The sequence below is a fragment of the Pan troglodytes genome, chromosome 6, assembly GCF_028858775.2.
Source record: "Pan troglodytes isolate AG18354 chromosome 6, NHGRI_mPanTro3-v2.0_pri, whole genome shotgun sequence".
Classification (NCBI taxonomy): domain Eukaryota; kingdom Metazoa; phylum Chordata; class Mammalia; order Primates; family Hominidae; genus Pan; species Pan troglodytes.
Genome location: NC_072404.2, coordinates 109,614,392 through 109,635,645, shown reverse-complemented (window position 1 = coordinate 109,635,645; position 21,254 = coordinate 109,614,392). Strand labels below are relative to the sequence as shown.

Genomic DNA, 21,254 nt, shown 5'->3' with positions numbered 1-21,254 from the left:
CCCCATGTGTGGCTTCTGTGCTGTCACCATCAGTGCCTGAGCCCTGGCTCCTAGCAGAGGTCTCAGAGCCTCTGTGACTGGCTCATTTTCTGCCGGCTTTTCACTTCCCTTGGCACCTGTCCCCCAGGAGGCGGGCCTAGACAATAACCTCTGATCTCCAAATTGCCCACCCTCTGGGCCTCTGAGCATCTTCGTTTGTACAACAGGGAGAATTGTGGGGACCAAATAGAATCTGTGTGAAAAAGCACCTTGTCACCTGCAAAATGCTCTTTGAACATGAGGCTTTTTTTTTTTTTTTGAGATAGAGTCTTGCTGTTGTCGCGAGGCTGGAGTGCAATGGCGCGATCTCAGTTCACTGCAACCTCCGCCTCCCCAGTTCAAATGATTCTCCTGCCTCAGCCTCCTGAGTAGCTGGGATTACAGGCGCCTGCCACCACAGTCAGCTGATTTTTGTATTTTTAGTAGAGACGGGGTTTCACCATGTTGGCCAGGCTGATCGCAAACTCCTGACCTCAAGCGATCCACCAGCCTTAGCCTCCCAAAGTGCTGGGATTACAGGCGTGAGCCACCGCGCCCGGCCACGAAGCATTATTAAGGTGACCACACCACTGCCCCCTGCCTTCAGGATGGGAGGCCTTGTTCTCTGAGTGTCAGTCTCTGGCTACCTTGCCACGTCCTTGACAATGTCTGCTTTCAAATATCACTTTCTCCTTCCTTCCTTCTTTCTTTCCACCGCCTGAATGAATCTTTTGTTCTGCGGCAAGCCAAGAGAAAATGGTAGGATTGATTCCCAAGTGTGAAAGGCGGGGCGGAAGTGGTGTCTTCCAAGAGGAGTCTGGGTGCCCTGCCGAAGAGGGGAAGATGCAGCGAGGGAGAGACCTAGAACCGCGATCAAAGCTGCAGCAGCTGCTGGGGCTGGCGGCACAAAGGGAGGAGGGAGGAGCCTGGGCGCTGAGAAAGTTCTTGGGGAAAGTTGAGCTGAGCCAAGAGTCGGGCGGTGGCTGGGATGGGCGGGAGGGCCCGGCCCGATTTCCCTTGCTGCTCCCCTTGTGGCCTGGTGAGTGGGAAGTGAAACCAAGGATAGGACCAGTGGAGGGACCCTCTAATTTATGGGAGGAGACATGAGGGGTTCATGGAACCCCAGCGGGGGCAACTGGGCAGTCACCAAAGCTGGAGGGGACAGAGGGCTGGGATCTCCAATCATGGGAAGGGAGAGATGGATGGAAGGAAATGAAGAACTCTGGATAGAGGAGACGCGGCTAGACCCCAGGGGCTGTGATCAGGGAGGGAATTGGGGAGTGATGCCAGAGAGGGCAGGTCTCCGGGAGTAAAAGTGTGGCTTCTCTCTGCTTGGGGTTACCCCTGGCTCATCGGAGCAGGGAGCTGTCGGGGCTTGTTGGAGGGGCCGTGGTCCCTGATCGCGAGTTGTAATCTGAAGGGGCGGGGCTGGACTCCCGGTTGATTAGGAAGCTCGGGCTTCAGAAGGAACTCTGCAGTTAGTGTTTGCGCCTTTCTCCTTATCTTTGTGTCATAGTCTCTCTGTCCCTCTGTCTCTCTCTCTCTGTTTCTCCGTGTGTGTGTGTGTGTGTGTGTGTGTGTGTGTGTGTGTGTGTGTGTCTCTATCTGTCTCCCTCTCCAGCCCCACCCTTTCAGTCTCCTCCGGGTGCACTGATAAGGTTGGAAAGTGGAATGGTGGGTAAGTCCAGGGATCTGGGCTTCATAAGTAGCCACACGTCTCCCCCAGCCCCTGTCATACATGGGGGTCTGCACCGTGCTGAGACAGAGAAAAAAGAGGCGTGGGAATTTATAACCCAATGGCTCTTACCCATTGCAATGCCACTCCTGGAAGTCCAACCTCCCTTCCTCCTGCCTGGGTTCATACACCTGTGTCCTGTCTGATCCTCATTCCCACTGTATGGCTTCCCTTCCTGGTCCTGGGATAGGGCTCTTTATCCCCATCTGTGACAGCCAGAGGGGCTCTGGAGGAAACCAGGTTCCCGACCATGGTCTGACCTGACTGTGTTAATGAGCTGATTGATCTGATCTCTCTCTCTCTTGCTGGCTGTTTCATTCATGAGCTGGGGCTTTTTCTCTCCTTCCCTTATAAATCCCCAAGGCTCAGGGACAACTGTAGGTGGGGAGCGGGAGGAACTGGAGATAAGAAAGTGATAGAGCAGAGAGAGTAGTTGTGGGGCCACCTAGGAGAGTCTGGGTATAGACAACATCCTCAGCCACTCCCCTTCCCTGAAGGAGGTCTCAGCTGCAGCAGGAGAGAAGGGGCACTGCCTCTCTCCTTAGACTTCCCTTCTTCCCCCCTCATTTCCCTTCTAGACGCTGACAGAGGCAAAAATCTGCTAACTCAGGGGGCAGACTCAACCAAGACTGTGAGCAGGCCTGGGGAATGACCCCCCGATCTCCAATCAGTGACTTCCGCAGCTGCACGGCTGTCTCCAGCTGTCTCTGCCCCTCTTCCTGGCCCTGGCTCCATCCCTCTGTCACCTCACCCTTCCCTGTGCCACATGGGCCCTCTCTCTCCTGCCAGGACGCTGCGGCTCTGGGGACCTCGGAGCCTGGGGGTGGCTCTGGGAGTCTTCATGACCATTGGCTTTGCACTCCAGCTCTTGGGAGGGCCCTTCCAGAGGAGGTGAGTTCCCACTTTGCCCCAACTCCTTCTAGATGCCCCGTACTTGCTCTTCCCCATCCCACCTGGGGCTGGTGACTCCTGGGGACTCAGAAGCCTCCATGCCCTCTGTCCCTTCTACCCATTTGCTGCTGAGGAACAGGACACTCCCCCTCCATCTCTTCCCAGGCTACCCGGGCTACAGCTCCGACAGCCCTCGGCCCCATCCCTACGACCAGCCCTTCCGTCCTGCCCACCCCGGCAGCGACTGGTGTTCCTGAAGACACATAAATCCGGGAGCAGCTCTGTGCTGAGCCTGCTTCACCGCTATGGGGACCGGCACGGGCTGCGCTTCGCCCTCCCTGCCCGCTACCAGTTTGGCTACCCAAAGCTCTTCCAGGCCTCTAGGGTAAAAGGCTACCGCCCACAGGGTGGAGGCACCCAGCTCCCCTTCCACATCCTCTGTCACCACATGAGGTTCAACCTGAAAGAGGTAAGGAGTGTCGCAGTGGTGGGAGGGACCAGAAACAGATGGGCTCAGGCTGACACCACCAAGGGAGGGGGCCCAGACCTGGGGGCTCCCCAGGCATCATCTCACCCTAAAGTTGGACATAGGGGCCACAAAGTTGGGCTCCCTGCCATCCTCTCTACAGGGGTCCCTTCCCCAGTAGTTTCTGGGAGCCCAAGTCCTCCTCCCTTCTCTCTCTGGCGCTTACTCCAGTCTCTCTCTTTCACCAATGTATTTCCCTGGCATCAGTGCCTTGCCAACTCTGAGCCCCCAACTCTCCCTCCAGGTGCCCCTTACCCTTCTGTTTTTAAATTATTTTTTGGAAGACAGGGTCTTACTCTGTCGCCAAGGCTGGAGTGCAGTGGCACAATCATAGCTCACTGCAGCCTTGACTTCCCAGGCTCAAGTGATCCTCCCACCTCAGCCTCCTGAGTAGCTATGGCTAAGGCATGTGCCACTACACGTGGCTACTTTTTAATTTTTTGTAGAGACGGGGTCTTGCTATGTTGCCCAGGCTGATCTCAAACCCCTGGGCTTAAATAGATAAATAAATAGTCCTGGGCTCAAGTGATCTGCTCACCTTGACCTCCCAAAGGGTTGGGATTACAGGAGTGAGCTTGCCCAGCCTGTGTGTGTGTGTGTGTGTGAGAGAGACAGGGTCTCATTCTGTCATCCAGGCTGGAATGCAGTGGTACAATTATAGCTCACTGTAACCTCAAACTCCTGGGCTCAAGCGATCCTCTCACCTCAGCCTCCCAACTAGCTGGGACTACAGGTGCATGCCACCACACCTGGCTATTTTTTTATTTTATTTTTTGTAGAGATGGAGTCTCACTATGTTGCCCAGGCTGGCTTCAAATGATCCTCCCACCTCAGCCTGGCAAGTACCTAGGACAACACGCCCCTTCCCTTTCTTAGCCTCCCTTTCACTGTCACACCAGGGCCCCACCTCCCCCACTGCCTTCTGACTTGTCTTCTTCAACCCCCTCACATTTTGAGGATCAGCTGTATTTTTAGCCCGGGACTAAGCCCAGGACTTTGGGAGACCAAGGTGGGCAGATCACCTGAGGTCAGAAGTTCGAGACCAGCCTGGCCAACATGGTGAAACCCTGTCTCTACTAAAAATACAAAAATTAGCTAGGCGTGGTGGCACACGCCTGTAATCCCAGCTACTCGGGAGGCTGAAGCAGGAGAATTGCTTGAACCCAGGAGGCAGAGGTTGCAGTGAGCCGAGATTGTGCCACTGCACTCCAGCCTGGGCAACAGAGCGAGACTCCATTTCACAAAAGAAAAAAAAGGCCGGGTGCAGTGGCTCACGCCTGTAATCCCAGCACTTTGGGAGGCCAAGGCGGGTGGATCACAAGGTCAGGAGATCAAGACCATCCTGGCTAACACAGTGAAACCCCGTTTCTACTAAAAATACAAAAAATTAGCCGGGCATGGTGGTGGGTGCCTGTAGTCCCAGATACTCAGGAGGCTGAGGCAGGAAAACGGCATGAACCTGGGAGGTGGAGCTTGCAGTGAGCTGAGATCGTGCCACTGCACTCCAGCCGGGGTGACACAGTGAGACTCTGTCTCAAAAAAAAAAAAAAAAAAAAAAAAGGAAAGAAAGATAAATAAATAAAATTGAAAATTAAAGTGGCAGAGCTGGAAGTTGAGCCCAGGTCCATGCACTCCAAAGTCGAGGCTTCTTCCGAGGCTTGTGCGTGTGTTTGTATCTGGAATGGTGAGAAGACTATTCACCAAAGAGGTGATGCTTTCTGGAGAGGGGGGTTTATTTTACTTTATTATTTAATTTTGATTTTCATTTTATTTATTTTGAGACAGAGTCTTGCTCTTTCCCCTGGGCTGGAGTGCAGTGGCACGATCTCAGCTCACTGCAACCTCTGCCTCCCGGGTTCAAGCAATTCTCATGCCTCCCAAGTAGCTGGGACTACAGGCACCCGCCGCCACGCCTAGCTAATTTTTGTACTTTTAGTAGAGACAGGGTTTCGCCATGTTGACCAGGCTGGTCTCAAACTCCTGACCTCAAGTGATCCGCCCACCTCAGCCTCCCAAAATGCTGGGATTCCAGGTGTCAGCCACCGTGCCCAGCTGAGAGCGGGGGGTTTTAAAGGAAAAGGTGGATGTGGCTTGTGGTAAGGACAGCATGAGGCATTCTTAGAGGGAGCAAAACACCAGCAAGGACATGGTGGGGTGCATGTGTGTGTGTGCATGTAAGAGGGAGAATGTCTGTACTGGGGGTGGAAGTTCCACAGGGGCTGCAAAGTCACCCTTGTTGAAGCTGGAGCTGGAGACACCAGCTGAGGACATGGGCGTGCTCTGATGGGCAGCGAAAGGCCACTGCCAGGAGTGAGGCAATGACAGTGACCTTTGAGGTAGGTTTCTCCAGAGGCTAGGATGATGGCCTTCACTGACGCCACCATTCACTGAATACCTACCATGTTCCAGACACTTGCACATTCTTCCAGGTAAGTGTTACCCAGTTACTCAGATTTCTAGATGGAGGAATGATGGCTCTGAGACCTTCAATAACCCGCCCAAAGTCACAGAATTAGTAAATGGCAGAGTGGGATTTTATTCCAGGTCCAGATGCCAAAGACTGTTTTCTTCGCTTTCCCCTCTGCCTTCAAAGAGACCTGCAGGGCCAGGCATGGTGGCTCATGCCTGTGATCCGAGTGTTTTGGATGCTGAGGTGAGAGGATTACTTGAGCCCAGGAGTTCAACGCCAATCTGGGCAACATAGCAAGACCCCATCACTACAAAAAAATTAAAGATTAACAGGGAATGTTGGTGTGTGCCTGTAGTCCTAGCTATTCAGGAGGCTGAGATTGGGGAATCCCTTGAGCCCAGGAGTTTTCAAGGCTGCAGTGAGCTATGATATGCTGCCTAAGTGACAGAGCAAGGAGACACTGTCTCTTAAAAAATAGTAAGAAGAAAATAAACACTGAAAAGCTAAAATACTCATTTCCTGTCCTCCCCCTCAAAAAAAAAAAAAAAGAGAGTTCACAGGCTGCTATTCAGGTGTGCCATACTTGCAGAGCCGATTGAGGAACACCATGACAGACAGAAGTCAGATTCAATGATGGAAGTCATTTTTGGAGGCAGAAACCCTTCAAGGAGACCAGGAGCTAGGTTCTGACCTGCATCAGCCTGCAGGGCCACGTTAGGGTGTGGTGCAGCCTGATCTCCACCTTCATTCTTGCAGAGCGGTGTAATCACGTGTCCCAGCCCTCAGGGCAGCATCCTACCAGGCAGCCGTGGCTTCCCAGTGTCCCAGCCCAGGGTGTTTTTTGCCCTCTAGGATGCCCAGGAGACCCTGAAGTGCTTTACCCCTCAGCCATTCTGGGCCTGGCCTGCCCACCTGCTGCCTGTGCCCGAGATGGCATTATAGTTGCTCCTTTGTTGCCAGTGATGCCCCCTCCCAGGCACTCAACAGGTTTTTGCTGGAGAAATGAGTACAAAGGTTGGTTCCTAGAGGTTTTACTGACCAAGGCAGACAGAAATGCCCAAGGAAATTAATGTTCTCCAGGAGTTTCCTATCCTCCAGGTTTCCGTCCCTCCCTTCTTTCTTTTTTTTTCTTTTTCTTTTTTTTCCCTTCCTTTTCCTCCCCTCCCCTCCCCTTTAAAATTAGTGCCCGGCTAATTTTTAAGTTCTGGGATACATGTGCAGAATATGCAGGTTTGTTACACAGGTATACATGTGCCACGGTGGTTTGCTGCACCTGTCAACCTGTCATCTAGGTTTTAAGCCTTGCATGCATTAGGCATTCATCCTCATGCTCTCTCTTCCTTTGCCCCTGACCCCGACAAGCCTCTCCTCTTCCCCCTCTCCCTCCCCTCCCCCCCTCCCCTCCCCTCCCCTCCTCTTCCCTTCCCTCCTTCCCTCTCTGGCTCTGGCTGCTTCTTTCTTTTTTTTTTTTTTTTGAGACAGAGTCTCATTTTGTTGCCCAGGCTGGAGTGCAGTGGCGCGATCTCGGCTCACTGCAACCTCTGCCACCCAGCTTCAAGCGATTCTCCTGCCTCAGCCTCCTGAGTAGCTGGGATTACAGGCGCCTGCCACCACGCCTGGCTAATTTTTATAGTTTTAGTAGAGATGGGGTTTCACCATCTTGGCCAGGCTGGTCTTGAACTCCTGACCTTGTGATCTACCCGCCTCAGCCTCCCAAAGTGCTGGGATTACAGGTGTGAGTCACTGCACCCAGCCCCTTTCTTTCAAGGCAGGGTCTTGCTGTGTTGCTCAGGCTTGTCTTGAACTCCTGGGCTCAAGCAATCCTACCACCTCAGCCTCTTGAGTAGCTGGGACTACAGGTGTGTACCAGGATACCGCGCTAATTTATTTTTATTTTAAGTTCTGGGATACATGTGCAGAACATGCAGGTTTGTTACATAGGTACACATGTGCCCTGGTGGTTTGATGCACTGATCAACACATCATCTAGGTTTTAAGTCCTGCGTGCATTAGGTATTCGTCCTAATGCTCTCCCTCCCCTTGCTCCCCACCCCGACAGGCCCCAGTGTGTGATGCTCCCCTCCCTGTGTCCATGTGTTCTCACTGTTCAACTCCCACTTACTTATGAGAACACATGGTGTTTGGTTTTCTGTTCCTGTGTTAGTTTTGTTAGTTTACTGGAGTAGGTTAGTTTGCTGAGCATGATGATGGCTTCCAGCTTCATCCATGCACCTGCAAAGGACATTATCTCATTCTTTTCTATGGCTGCATAGTATTCCATGGTGTATATGTGCCACATTTTATTTATCCAGTCTATCATTGATTGACCTGCTAATTTTTTTAGTTTTTTTTTTTTTTTTTTTTGAGACAGAGTCTTGCTCTGTTGGCCAGGCTGAAGTGCAGTGGCACGATCTCAGCTCACTGCAACCTCCGCCTCCTGGGCTCAAGCAATTCTCCTGCCTCAGCCTCCCGAGTAGCTGGGATTACAGGCGTGTGCCATCACACCTGGCTAATTTTTTTGTATTTTTAGTAGAGACGGGGTTTCACCATGTTGGCCAGGCTGGTCTCGAACTCCTGACCTCAGGTAAATCCGCCCGCCTCGGCCTCCCAAAGTGCTGGGATTACACACCATGCCTGGCTTTTTAGTTTTATTTTTGTAGAGACAGGGTCTCGCTATGTTGCCCAGGCTGGCCTCGGCAACATAGCAATGCTCAAGCCATCCTACTGCCTCAGCCTCCCGAGTAGCTGGGACTACAGGCACACAAAACATGACTGGCTCCATGCTCCAGATTTCTTGTATGTTTTATCTCATGTATCTTTCATAGTCACTTGAGAAAGTATGATTATCCCCATTTGCAGATAAGCAAATTGAGTCTCAGAGATGTTAAGTAACTTGCCACTCAGCAAGTGATGGAAGCTGGGGATTCCTAGCAGAGCTGGGAGGAGGAGGTTTCAGGAGGCTGGTCAGCGGACACATGGCTTGTGCATACTTATGCATACCTTCTCCCCAGCCCAGTTCTCTCTCTTCTGTCTTCCCTCCTCTGCAGGTACTTCAGGTCATGCCTTCTGACAGCTTCTTTTTTTCCATTGTCCGAGACCCAGCGGCTCTGGCTCGCTCTGCCTTCTCCTACTATAAATCCACCTCATCAGCCTTCCACAAGTCACCATCTTTGGCTGCCTTCCTGGCCAATCCTCGAGGCTTCTACAGGCCTGGGGCCCGTGGGGACCACTACGCTCGCAACTTACTATGGTTTGACTTTGGCCTGCCCTTTCCCCCAGAGAAGAGGGCCAAGAGAGGGAATATTCATCCCCCCAGAGACCCCAACCCCCCACAGCTGCAGGTCTTGCCTTCTGGTGCTGGCCCTCGAGCCCAAACCCTCAATCCCAATGCCCTCATCCATCCTGTTTCCACTGTTACTGATCATCGCAGCCAGATATCAAGCCCTGCCTCTTTCGATTTGGGGTCTTCATCCTTCATCCAGTGGGGTCTGGCCTGGCTGGACTCTGTCTTTGACCTGGTCATGGTGGCTGAGTACTTCGATGAGTCATTGGTTCTGCTGGCAGATGCCCTGTGCTGGGGTCTAGATGACGTGGTGGGCTTCATGCACAATGCCCAGGCTGGACGTAAGCAGGGCCTCAGCACTGTCAGCAACAGTGGACTGACTGCGGAGGACCGGCAGCTGACTGCACGGGCCCGAGCCTGGAACAACCTGGACTGGGCTCTCTATGTCCACTTCAACCGCAGTCTCTGGGCACGGATAGAGAAATACGGCCAGGGCCGGCTGCAGAAAGCTGTGGCCGAGCTCCGGGCTCGCCGAGAGGCCCTAGCGAAACATTGTCTGGTAGGGGGTGAGGCTTCTGACCCCAAATACATCACTGATCGCCGGTTCCGCCCCTTCCAGTTTGGGTCAGCTAAGGTTTTGGGCTATATACTTCGGAGTGGATTGAGCCCCCAAGACCAAGAGGAATGTGAGCGCCTAGCTACCCCTGAGCTCCAGTACAAGGACAAGCTGGATGCCAAGCAGTTCCCCCCTACCGTCTCACTGCCCCTCAAGACTTCAAGGCCACTCTCCCCATAAACATCAGACTACAGATTTAGGTGGAAGAGCAGCCATGTTTGAAGGGCACATGTGATGAGTGGGGGGCAGCAAGATGCCATTTCTGCATCTCCCAGAAGGGATGAGTCTTTGTCCCGATGCAAGCCCCCTCTTCGCTGGGCTCCCAGCAGTGCTTCCCTCCTCCACCCTACACTCATTTTGTTCTTTCCCCCCAACTTTTTTTTTTTTTGAAACGGAGTCTTGCTCTGTCCCCCAGGCTGGGGTGCAGTGGCATGATCTCGGCTCACTGCAACCTCTGCCTCCCAGGTTCAAGCGATTCTCCTGCCTCAGCCTCCAGAGTAGCTAGGATTACAGATGCGTGCCACCATACCCGGCTAATTTTTATATTTTTAGAGACAGGGATTCAACATGTTGGTTAGGCTGGTCTTGAACTCCTCACCTCAGGTGATCCACATGACTCTGCCTCCCAAAGTGCTGCCATTACAGGCGTGAGCCACTAGGCCTGACCTCCCCTTCCCCTTTCCTGCCCCAAGGCAGATCCACATCACCAAAGCTCCCTAGAGGGGCAAAAGATGGAGTGAGCCACAGAAAGTTTGGGGCGTGGTGAGTTGGAATGATACGTCCATTTCTCTATGAAATATTTGCTACTAGACTGTTCATTTCTCTCTGAAATGTTTGTTGAATGAATAAATAATTTGAAACTTCTACTTGATTTATGGAGGGTGGAAAGGGGAGGGATGGAGAATCTTCCTGGGAGAAGTGGGGTTGGAAGGGTTTTTTTTTTTTTTCGAGACAAGATCTCACTCTGTCACCTAGGCTGCAGTCCAGTGTCCCAATCATAGCTCACTTCAGCCTCAAACTCCTGGGCTCAAAGGATCCTCCTGCCTAGGCCTTCTAAGTAGCTGGGAATACAGGCGCGCGCCACCGCGCCCGGATAATTTTTAAATTTTTTGCAGAGAGGAGGACTTGCTATGTTGGCCAGGGTGGTCTTGAACTCCTGGCCTCAAGCGATCCTGCCGCCTCGGCCTCCCACAGTGCTGGGATTACTGGCGTGAGCCAACCCGCCTGGCCGACGAGGTCTTCCATTTCTTTTCCAAGAAGCCTGGCCGCAGCCCCCGCCTGCATTCTCGCAGCCTCAGAGCAGCGGGACCCCGCCCCCTCCTCCACGGTCCGGGCACTCGCAGATTCCGGGGCCTCGGCGGCCACGCCCCCTCCCTTCCGCTTCCTGTTTCTCTCCAGTCATTCGGTTCAGTACCCCGGTTCCGGCGCTGCCGGCTGTCGGTTCGGGTTCGTTGCCCCGGTGCCGGGACCGGGCCGGTCTCTCCGGCCGCCCCAGCCGGGCGCAGCAGCCGGAGGTGTCGGGACCCTCTGCACCCACCCTAGCGGGCCCCGCCGGCGGTCGGCCTCCGGTCCGGGCTCCCAGTCGCGCCGTCCTCGCCGCCCCATGGAGTCCCAGTGCGACTACTCGATGTACTTCCCGGCCGTGCCGCTGCCGCCGCGCGCGGAGCTGGCAGGGGATCCGGGCCGGTACCGGGCGCTGCCCCGGCGCAACCATCTGTACTTGGGGGAGACTGTCCGTTTTCTGCTGGTGTTGCGCTGCCGGGGCGGTGCGGGGTCCGGCACCGGGGGCGGCCCGGGCTTGGGCTCCAGAGGAGCCTGGGCAGAACTGGCAACCGCCCTGGCCGCCCTGGCCTCGGTCAGCGCCGGAGGCGGGATGCCGGGGGGCGGCGGCGCCGGCGACCAGGATTCGGAGCCCCCAGGGGGAGGGGATCCTGGGGGTGGGGGTTTGTTCCGAGGCTGCAGCCCCCTTCTCACCCACGGCCCGGGCCCTGCTACCTCAGGGGGAGCGACCACGGTGAGGAGCTTTGGGGGACCTGGCACAGGACGGAGGGGCGGTTTGCTGGGGGCCTGAGGCAGGAGGCAGATGACCTGCCGGTCTTAAAGGGAAAGGCTGCAGGCTGCCTCTGACTTGCTCCTGACCTCTTCACCCCTTTCCCAACCCCAGCTGCCTGTGGAGGAACCGATTGTGTCCACAGATGAGGTCATCTTCCCACTCACCGTTTCACTGGATAGACTGCCCCCAGGGACACCTAAGGCCAAGGTAAGATGAGCAAGAGTGGAGCTATTGTCCTAATTCAGACACCTTTTCCGGGCTCAGCCATCTGTCTTTCCTCTTGACAGATTGTAGTGACTGTGTGGAAGCGGGAGATTGAGGCACCAGAGGTCAGAGATCAAGGCTACCTGCGATTGCTGCAGACCCGATCTCCTGGGGAGACATTCCGGGGCGAGCAGAGCGCTTTCAAGGCCCAAGGTGGGCAGGGCAGCGCAGAGGCAAAGGGCTAGAGTCTGGGAATTGGGGGACAGAGGGGAGGGGTCACACTGGAAAGTGGCTAATGGGCTCTGAGAAGAGGAAAGTGAGAATTCTGGGTTGGAGGTGAGGTCAGCCTCCAGACCATCACTTCTTGCCCCCACCCCCTCCCGCAGTGAGCACGCTGCTGACTCTGCTGCCCCCTCCGGTTCTGAAATGCCGGCAGTTCACTGTGGCTGGAAAACACTTGACCGTGCTCAAGGGTAAGCAGGGCTGCCGGCTCCAGCCTCCGGGAGCAACAAGGGAACTGATTGGATGCAGTTCCTCTGGGCAGGCTGGTGGGGTAGGTCCGGTTTTTTCTGGGTAAAGGTGGGGCCTGAGGGGTCCAGCTATTCTGAGCCAAGCTGGTCCTCTCCCACAGTGCTGAACAGCTCCTCTCAGGAGGAAATCTCCATCTGGGATATCCGAATCCTCCCCAACTTCAACGCCAGTTATCTACCTGTCATGCCCGATGGCTCTGTGCTGCTGGTGGACAATGTCTGGTGAGGTCCTGGGAGGGGCGAGGCTGTGAAGTGGTGGGGATGGCTTCAGGGGCTGAGCTCTGGCATGGGGAGACCATGCCTTGTCCTCTTTTCTGAGCTAGTCACCAGTCTGGGGAAGTCTCCATGGGCTCCTTCTGCCGCCTACCCGGGACCTCTGGCTGCTTCCCCTGCCCGCTGAATGCCCTAGAGGAACACAACTTCCTGTTTCAGCTGAGAGGGGGTGAGCAGCCCCCTCCAGGGGCCAAGGAGGTGAGCATAAGGGGCTGGTGTGTTCAAAGAAAAGTGATAAGGCAGTGGGAGGGAAAGACCAGGCAGCTAACTCAAGATGGGAGGGGCACTCTTAATACCTGTGCCAACCCCCTTTGTCCCTCCTGCAGGGCCTGGAAGTTCCCCTGATTGCTGTGGTTCAGTGGTCCACCCCAAAGCTGCCCTTCACTCAGAGCATCTACACCCACTACCGGTGAGTGTGGGTCCTGGAGGAATCATGGCGTTCGCCTTTGTGGCCTGACACACACAGCCAGCATCCCTCTCTCACCACTCCTAGCCTGCCCAGTGTCCGCTTGGACCGCCCGTGTTTTGTGATGACCGCTTCTTGTAAGTCCCCTGTTCGGACCTACGAGCGTTTCACTGTCACCTACACGCTGCTTAACAATCTCCAAGACTTCCTTGCTGTGAGGCTCGTGTGGACCCCAGAGCATGCACAGGCTGGTAGGTCAGCTGCCAGGTAGGAATTTGGTCCCCAGGGAGGGGAAGAGAAAGGAAAATGTCAGGGAGGCAGGACAGTGAAAACAGCCAAATTTGGTGCCAGCCCCATCACAGGAGGTGACTTGTGGCAGGTAGCTTCCGCCCTGTACCTGGGTGGTCTCCCCAGTGTCCTAGATGGAGAGTTTAGAGAGGCAGTGGGGCAGAGTGACTTTCAGGGCATAGACACTGGAGCTGCACTCGCTGGTGTGAACTCTACTTCTCTCCTTTACTAGCTGTGTGACCTTGAATAAGTTACTTAACCTCTCTGGGCCTCAGAGTCCTCACCTTTAAAATAGAGCAACTCATATCTGATGGGGCTGTCATGCAGATACTGAGTTAATATACGTGACGTGCCTTGCACGCAGTACGTATTAGCTGTTGTTATCTACAACATGCACAAAAGATAACGTTTGCTCAGTTTACTCCACAGAGTGGCTTTGAGAATCAGATGAGACTGTGCTGGCGAAGGCCCTGTGGGAATGAGGAACGCTGTAGTGTTTGCTGGTCCCTGTTTCTGCCCCCAGGAAAGCAGCTGTGTGAGGAGGAGCGCCGGGCCATGCAGGCTGCCCTGGACTCCGTCGTCTGCCACACGCCCCTCAACAACCTTGGCTTTTCCCGGAAGGGCAGCGCGCTCACCTTCAGTGTGGCCTTCCAGGCTCTGAGGACGGGGCTCTTCGAGGTGGGCTGGGGAGGGTCTGGGCTGAGTGCTGAGTGATGCAGAATGCTGGGGTGGACGGAGGCAGGACCCTTAGATTTTGGGGATGAAATAAAAAGCTGGGCAGAGGGAAGGTGGGATTTAGATTTGACATCAGTCTGTCACGTGGGGAAGACCATTTGGAAGGAGGCCTGGGCCCTGGAAGCTGAGCTGGCATGCTGACTGTGTCTCCCCCCAGCTAAGCCAGCACATGAAACTGAAGCTGCAGTTCACCGCCAGCGTGTCCCACCCTCCACCCGAGGCCCGGCCCCTCTCCCGCAAGAGCAGCCCCAGCAGCCCTGCTGTCCGGGACTTGGTGGAGAGGCATCAGGCTAGCCTGGGCCGCTCCCAGTCCTTCTCCCACCAGCAGCCTTCCCGAAGCCACCTCATGAGGTACAGAACCAGGGGGCGTGGCATGGGACCGGGTAGAGGATGGGAGCAGCGAGGGTGCCAGGTCTGACCAGCGCCCACAGCCTCTGCCTTCCCCCAGGTCGGGCAGTGTGATGGAGCGCAGAGCCATCACGCCCCCTGTGGCCTCTCCTGTTGGCCGCCCCCTCTACCTGCCCCCGGACAAGGCTGTGTTGTCTCTGGACAAGATTGCCAAGCGCGAGTGCAAGGTCCTGGTGGTGGAACCCGTCAAGTAGCACCGTGCCAGCTCTGTTCCCTCTTACACTCCAGAGACCCAACGCCCCCAGAGGGGATCCCTGCTCCCAGGCTGTGCCTCCCCTGGGATGCCTCCCAGACGGGGGTGAAGAGGCCTGGCAGAGCTGCCTGTCTGTGTCTGCTGATGAGGGATGGGGGAAGAAGCTGTGAAGTGGGCGGGCATGGCTGGGACTAAGCCACCAGTATTCCCCAAGTTCCTGTGGCGGGGGCTGGCCCCACCCCTAGGGTAAGGGTTCCCAGAGCTCCCTTGTCCCCGGCCCTTTACCCTGGTTCTGAGTTTACAAAGTCTCTTCCTCATTCCCGTTGAGTTCTTTCCCACCTCTGACATTCCCTCCCTCCCTCCCGCAGGGCTGAGATTAGAGGGTGGTGATGGCTAAGAGCCCCTGACAGTGACCTTCCTGTCTCAGGGGTTGGGGACAGGGCCAGGTAGCCTCCTGCCCCTTATGTTTACCTTTGCAGCCTGAAGCACTTTAATTTTTTTTTTTTTTTGGTCTGTTCCTGTAACTTATTTTCCAACTATTGCTTCCAACTGAAATAAGACTATTAAATGCCTGTTCAGGAGGGAGAAGGATGACTAGTTTGTGTACTGATGGGAAGAGCAGAGGTCGCCAGGGCTCAGGGTGACTCCCTTCCCCTCCAGCTTTTTCTGCTTCCCAGTTTTATAGCACACAGAGGTGGCCCTGCCGCACCCAACTTGGGCTAAGGTGCATGACTTTCTCCCCAGAAGGTGGAAGACAGACATGGGGTGTAACCATTCCGACACTAAACACACATGTCCCTGGGCTGGAGAACATCAGACTCATGTTTATTAGGGAGGGAGGGAGCACAAAGGGAGGTCTCCTTGCCCTTGTTCTCCTTAACACAGCTCAGAGTCCCCAAGCCTCGGCCCGTCCAGGTAGGGGTGGGAGGTGGGCGAGCAGAAGGCCCTAGTTCTAGCAGCAAGCCAAGACCGACGGGTGTGCCTGCCTCATCACAGAGGCCCAAGACCCAATCCGCTTCTCCGACCCTCGCCCTCCGGCAGGCTCAGACATCAATGGGCTCCCGACCTCGGTTCTGCCTCTTCACCACAAACACCCTCTGTCCTGACACCGTCACCAGCAGTGTGTGTTCTCCAAAGACCACTGGAGGAGAGACACACCTTCCCCCGCCCCAGGAGAGGGAAGGGAGCACAGAGTTAGTGGGTGCAACAGACTCCATGGGGCGGGGCCACACGCACATTGGCTGGGATCAAAGCCAAAGAAGTTCTATAGTTCCAGGCTCAGAGATTCGAAGATGAGTGGCCTCTGCTAGATCTCCTTTCTCTTGCCTTCTCATTCACAATTCTGATACAGGGGAGTCCCAAAGGGAGGAAAGTGGCCAGACCAGAGACCCCAGGAGATGGTAGGAGGCTGGAAGAAGAGAAGCCGAGAAGCCCCTGGAAGCAGCCCCCCGCTCCCAGTACCACCACCAAGGGCAGGGGCAGGGGCTCACCAGACAGGCGCTTGAAGGGCACATTCATGCCGCGGTGCAGCCGGAAACCACAGGCTGTGCTGACCAGCTCAGAGATGGCACTGGCTGCCTGCTCATCATTCTCCAGGTCCCCAGATGACTGCACGCAGACGGAGGAGGGAGACGGGCAGGCATTACGGCACAGGCTCAGGAAGGAATTCAGGCACAGTCCCCTTGGCTCTCACACTTAGACCCTCTCCCCCTTGGCTTGCCAGTACCCTCAGCTTTGGAAAAAAACAACCTGAAATCTCCCCCTATAATGTTGTCACCCTCCAGATGCCATCCTGTTTCCCATAATACTGGCCTTCCCCGGATGAGCAGTAACTTATCCATCTTTTTTTTTTTTTTTTTTTTGAGACGGAATCTGGTTCTGTCACCCAGGCTGTAGTGCAGTGGTGCAATCTCGGCCTCTCGGGTTCAAGTGATTCTCCTGCCTCAGCCTCCCAAATAGCTGAGATTACAGGCACGTACCAGCACCACCACATCTAGCTAATTTTTTATATTTTTAGTAGAGACGGGGTTTTACCATATTAATCAGCTGGTCTCAAACTCTTGACCTCAAATGATCTGCCCGCCTCAGCCTCCCAAAATGCTGGGATTACAGACGTGAGCCACCGTGCCTGGCCATCCATCTCTTTATTGACCATGCTTTTCTAACCCCATGAAACTGGATTTCTCCCATGTCCCTGCCTATTTGATAAAGCCACATTCTCCAAAATGAATGCCTGCCCACCACTTACCTGTTAATGGCTCCATCTTTTTCTGTCTTCACACTTGCCCTGTTTGCAGAATCTCAAACATAAACATTCCCTTTGTCCTTGAATACCTCCCTCTGTTGACCCCTAGAGTAAGTGATGGGACAGTGGCTTGGGCTTCCTCTTTTCTGGTGACTGTCTCAACTTCCTCTTCCCTCTTCCTTGATATGGGCCTCCACTAGATTTAGTTCCTTTTGCTGAACTAGCAATATATATTAACTGCTATTTTATATCAAACTCAATGTCTAAAGTTGGGCCATCAAATTTCACCTTATCCTTATCCACCTCCTTCCCAATTCACTTCTTTTTTTGATTTCCTGTTTGTTTGTTTGTTTGTTTTTTGAGACAGAGTCTCACTCTATCACCCAGGCTGGAGTACAGTGGTGCAATCTTGGCTCGCTGCAACCTCTGCCTCCTGGGTTCAAGCAATTCTCCTGCCTCAACCTCCCAAGAAGCTGGGATTACATGCATGTGCTTCCATGCCAGGCTAATTTTTTGTAGAGATGAGGTTTCACCATGTTGGCTAGGGTGCTCTCGAACTCCCAACCTCAAGTGATCCACCCACCTCAGCCTCCCAAAGTGCTGGGATTAAAGGCGTGAGCCACCACGCAGGGACATGTTTCTTAAGGCATCATCACTCTTCCAGGCTTTAGAGTTCTGGCTACAGAAATATTTCCTCTATTACCTATTTCTAGTCATTAGCAAGATATACTGATTCCTCCTTTAAAATAACTTCTTCCGGCCAAGCACAGGAGCTCATGCCTGTAATCTCAGCACTCTGGGAGGCCAAGGCAGGAGGAATGCTGGAGGCCAGGAGTTTGAGACCAGCCTGGGCAACATAGCAAGACCCCTGTCTCCACACATTTTTTTTTTTTTTAATGGCTGGGCGTGGTGGTGCTTGCCTGTAGTTCTAGTTACTTGGGATGCTGAGGCGGGAGGATTGCTTGGGCCCAAGAGTTCAAGGCTACAATGAGATGTGATCGTACCACTGCACTCCAGCCTGAGTGACGGCGAGACTCTATCTTAAAAACAAACAAACAAACAAAAAAACAGGATGGGGTGCTGTGGCTCACACCTGTAATCCCAGCACTTTGGGAGGCCGAGGTAGACGGATCACGAGGTCAGGAGATCCAGACCATCCTGGCTAACACGGTGAAACCCCATCTCTACTAAAAATACAAAAAAGTAGCCGGGCATGGTGGCAGGCGCCTGTAGTCCCAGCTACTAGGGAGGCTGAGGCAGGAGAATGGCGTGAACCCGGGAGGCGGAGCTTGCAGTGAGGGGAGACTGCGCCACTGCACTCCAGCCTGGGCGACAGAGTGAGACTCCGTCTCAAAAAAAACAAAAACAAAAAAACAGTCCGGGTGCAGTGGCTCATGCCTGTAATCCCAGCACTTTGGGTGGGAGGCTGAGGCAGGCAAATCATGAGGTCAGGAGTTCGAGACCAGCCCGGCCAACATGGTGAAACCCTCTCTCTACTAAAAATACAAAAATTAGCTGGGCATGGTGGTGCACACCTGTAATCCTAGCTAATCAGGAGGCTGAGGCAGGAAAATCACTTGAACCCGGAAGACGGAGGTTGCAGTGAGCTGAGATCATGCCACTGCACTCCAGCCTGGGCCACAGAGCGAGACTCTGTCTCAAAAAACAAAAACAAAAAAAAACAAAAACAAAACTCTTCTCTCCTTGCTCCTCCTCCTTACCACCACTTGCCCAGTCTCATCTCTTTTTTTTTTTTTTTTTTTTTTTTTTTTGAGACGGAGTCTCACTCTGTCGCCCAGGCTGGAGTACAGTGGTGTGATCTCGGCTAACTGCAACCTCCACCTTCCAGGTTCACGCCATTCTCCTGCCTCAGCTTCCCGAGTAGCTGGGACTACAGGTGCCCACCACCAGGCCTGGCTAATTTTGTTTTTGTATTTTTAGTACAGACGGAGTTTCACCGTGTTGGCCAGGATGGTCTCGATCTCCTGACCTCGTGATCCGCCCGCCTTGGCCTCCCAAAGTGCTAGAATTACAGGCATGAACCACCACGCCCAGCCCAGTCTCATCTCTTAATGACGCCTCCTTCTGCCCATCTTCACATCACTAACAACAAATATTGCTCAACCACCTCACTGGGTCTTGTTTCTGTTTAAAAAAACCTTTCAAACTGTATTACCTTCAAGAATAAGTTCAAGTGTGTTAACCTGGCCTTGAAGATCCTTCACAATTACATCCTCCCTGACCATATCCTCCTCTCTTCCCTCAAACCTTCCCAAATCTTTTCAGCATAAACTTACCATCAGTTCAGATAGGTTAGTGCCACACACCTGCAAATAAGTCCTCCCCCACTGTAAATACTCTCCTTTAAGGTGGGCTGAATTCCTACCTCCCGGAAAGTTAGTTACCTTGTCATAACATGTTGAATTTTTAATATCCTGGATTCCCTCAATAGTCTTTACCACCTGTATTGTTTTCAACCCTTAACCTTACGCTTTGTCTCTACCTAAGTCAAAAACATCTGGAGACTTAACACTATACAGTACTATGGAACAAAATACAAATGCCTCTTTAAGAAATACCAAATAAAGGCCAGACGTGGTGGCTCACGCCTGTAATCTAGAGACCTAACACCATACAGTACTATGGAACAAAATACAAATGCCTTTTTAAGAAATACCAAATAAAGGCCAGGCATGTTGGCTCACGCCTGTAATCCCAGCACTTTGGGAGGCTGAGGCAGGTGGATCACCTGAGGTCAGGAGTTTGAGACCAGCCTGGCTAACATGGTGAAACCCCGTTTCTACTAAAAATACAAAAAATTAGCCGAGCATGGTGGCACGTGCCTATAATCCCAGCTACTCGGGAGGCTGAGGCAGGAGAATCGCTTGAACCCCGGAGGCGGAGGTTGCAGTGAGCCGAGGTCGCACCATTGCACTCCAGCTTGGGCAACAAGAACGAAACTCAGTCTCAAAAACTATAAATAAATAAATCGCAGCCGTTAGGAGACTAAGATTCCACAGACTCATAACTGAAAGTAATTGCAAAAACTGCAAATACTTTTGTACCAACCTAATAGATGCCAGGCAGGAAACCAGATAAAAGCCGAGAAAAGAAGGGCCAATATTAGAAGGGGTTACCGGGCTGTGTGCACTAAGGGACCCCCTCCCTTTCCCAGAACGCACCGCCAGCACTGCACCTTCACTCAGTACCAGGTAGCCGAGCTGGTCTGGGATTCGCTCCAGCCCCTGGGTCAGTGCAGAAGTCTAGTGGGTAAAGATGCAAGTCGTGAGAAGCATGCTAGAGGGATGGACGGCCCGATACCCTTCACCTGCAAACCCAAGTCTCTGGGTTGACGATGGCCCCAGGTTTTCTCATTCCCCAGCCAGGTTCCTTCCCGGCCCCCTCCCCCCTACATGGTCCTCAATACTGATCTTCCCGAGCCTCCATCTGCCCCCACTCTCGCCCCCGGGTTCCCCTGGCCTTCCACATCCCACCTTTGCTACCCCAAGGGGCCTTTGCTGCCCCACTGGCCCCTGCCCCCAGACCCTCTCTTCACCTCCCCTCGTCTCCGCCCGACCTGCAGACTACCCGCAACCCCAGAACACCCTCCCACAGACCCCTCCCCAGCATTCTCGTCGCCATCCCTCCCATCTCCATCCCCTCTTCCTCCCCGAGCGGATAGGAGGTGAGGGTGGAGCGCAGGCCCACGAGGGGGAAACCACACAGACTGGGGAGCAGAGACGCTGAACCCCCGGCGGGTCCTCTCGCGCATGCGTCCTCACTCACCATCGCAGTCTTCGGTGCTGGGGGAGCTCCCTACCAGATAGGTAGCTTCCGGCTTCAGGCCCCGGTCACGTGCTTGCAACCGGTGCGCTCCTCCTTCTGCTTGCGCCACTGGCCTTTAGCCCCGCCTCTAGCATGAGGATTGGACAGTGGCCACGTCGTCAGACCCAACCAGCCAGTGCGAAGCGCTGTTTCCCGGAGGCGCACGTTGATTGGTGATATCCCCTCTTTAACACCCATCTCCCCGCCCCTCAGTGCCTGAGCGAGAGGAAGACGCGGGAGCGTCCGCGGAGGGGAGGATCTGGGAGGGGCAGGAGTAGGCCGGGGTTGACCGTTTGGTCCTGGGCGCACTGTCTGGAGCCAGAGTTCCGCCTGAGCCAGGATGCCCGCTGGTGTGACCCCCCAAATGAATCCCTTCCCAGGTTTAAGACTGGACCCAAAAACTAGAGAATAAAAGGGAATAACCTGCAATGCATGTGAAAAACGATTCAAGGCCGGGCGCCGTGGCTCACGCCTGTAATCTCAGCGCTTTGCGAGGCCGAGGACGGATCATTTCAGGGCAAGAGTTCGAGACGAGCCTGAGCAACATAGCGAGACCCTCCCCAGTCCCCCCGCTCCAACCACCTCTACAAAAAAATAAGAAAATAAGCCGGGCGT

At 54.2% G+C, this 21,254-nt stretch overlaps 3 protein-coding genes across 8 annotated transcripts; 2 read left to right on the top strand and 1 right to left on the bottom strand.

Moving 5' to 3' along the window:
* Positions 1 to 846: 846 nt before the first annotated feature.
* GAL3ST4 (galactose-3-O-sulfotransferase 4) lies at positions 847 to 10,343 on the top strand. Of its 2 annotated transcripts, XM_001147390.7 has the most exons (4): positions 847 to 1,057; positions 2,332 to 2,644; positions 2,810 to 3,113; positions 8,628 to 10,343. In XM_001147390.7, exons 2-4 carry the CDS (start codon positions 2,520 to 2,522, stop codon positions 9,657 to 9,659), a joined length of 1,461 nt encoding a protein of 486 aa, XP_001147390.4. In that variant the 5' UTR covers positions 847 to 1,057; positions 2,332 to 2,519; the 3' UTR covers positions 9,660 to 10,343. The 2 variants fall into 2 exon arrangements, with proteins under 2 accessions (XP_001147390.4, XP_009452036.1); XM_009453761.5 differs by lacking the exon at positions 2,810 to 3,113 and having other exon boundaries at positions 970 to 1,057.
* A 432-nt stretch (positions 10,344 to 10,775) lies between these two features.
* TRAPPC14 (trafficking protein particle complex subunit 14) lies at positions 10,776 to 15,157 on the top strand. Of its 3 annotated transcripts, none has more exons than XM_016957838.4 (11): positions 10,776 to 10,993; positions 11,644 to 11,739; positions 11,820 to 11,949; positions 12,123 to 12,209; positions 12,368 to 12,488; positions 12,590 to 12,737; positions 12,866 to 12,948; positions 13,033 to 13,196; positions 13,757 to 13,911; positions 14,126 to 14,319; positions 14,417 to 15,157. In XM_016957838.4, exons 5-11 carry the CDS (start codon positions 12,451 to 12,453, stop codon positions 14,568 to 14,570), a joined length of 936 nt encoding a protein of 311 aa, XP_016813327.1. In that variant the 5' UTR covers positions 10,776 to 10,993; positions 11,644 to 11,739; positions 11,820 to 11,949; positions 12,123 to 12,209; positions 12,368 to 12,450; the 3' UTR covers positions 14,571 to 15,157. The 3 variants fall into 3 exon arrangements, with proteins under 3 accessions (XP_016813327.1, XP_016813326.1, XP_016813325.1); XM_016957837.3 differs by having other exon boundaries at positions 10,859 to 10,993; positions 12,123 to 12,289; XM_016957836.4 differs by having other exon boundaries at positions 10,859 to 11,493.
* A 216-nt stretch (positions 15,158 to 15,373) lies between these two features.
* Positions 15,374 to 20,705, bottom strand: LAMTOR4 (late endosomal/lysosomal adaptor, MAPK and MTOR activator 4). 3 transcript variants are annotated; one of them, XM_016957840.4, is made up of 4 exons: positions 20,601 to 20,705; positions 19,997 to 20,077; positions 16,060 to 16,177; positions 15,374 to 15,727 (listed from the first exon to the last, which is right to left on the bottom strand). In XM_016957840.4, the coding sequence occupies exons 1-4, from the start codon at positions 20,601 to 20,603 to the stop codon at positions 15,681 to 15,683; spliced, it is 249 nt and encodes an 82-aa protein (XP_016813329.1). In that variant the 5' UTR covers positions 20,604 to 20,705; the 3' UTR covers positions 15,374 to 15,680. The 3 variants fall into 3 exon arrangements, with proteins under 3 accessions (XP_016813329.1, XP_016813328.1, XP_003951132.3); XM_016957839.4 differs by having other exon boundaries at positions 15,374 to 15,710; XM_003951083.6 differs by lacking the exon at positions 19,997 to 20,077 and having other exon boundaries at positions 15,374 to 15,710; positions 20,601 to 20,659.
* Positions 20,706 to 21,254: the final 549 nt, after the last annotated feature.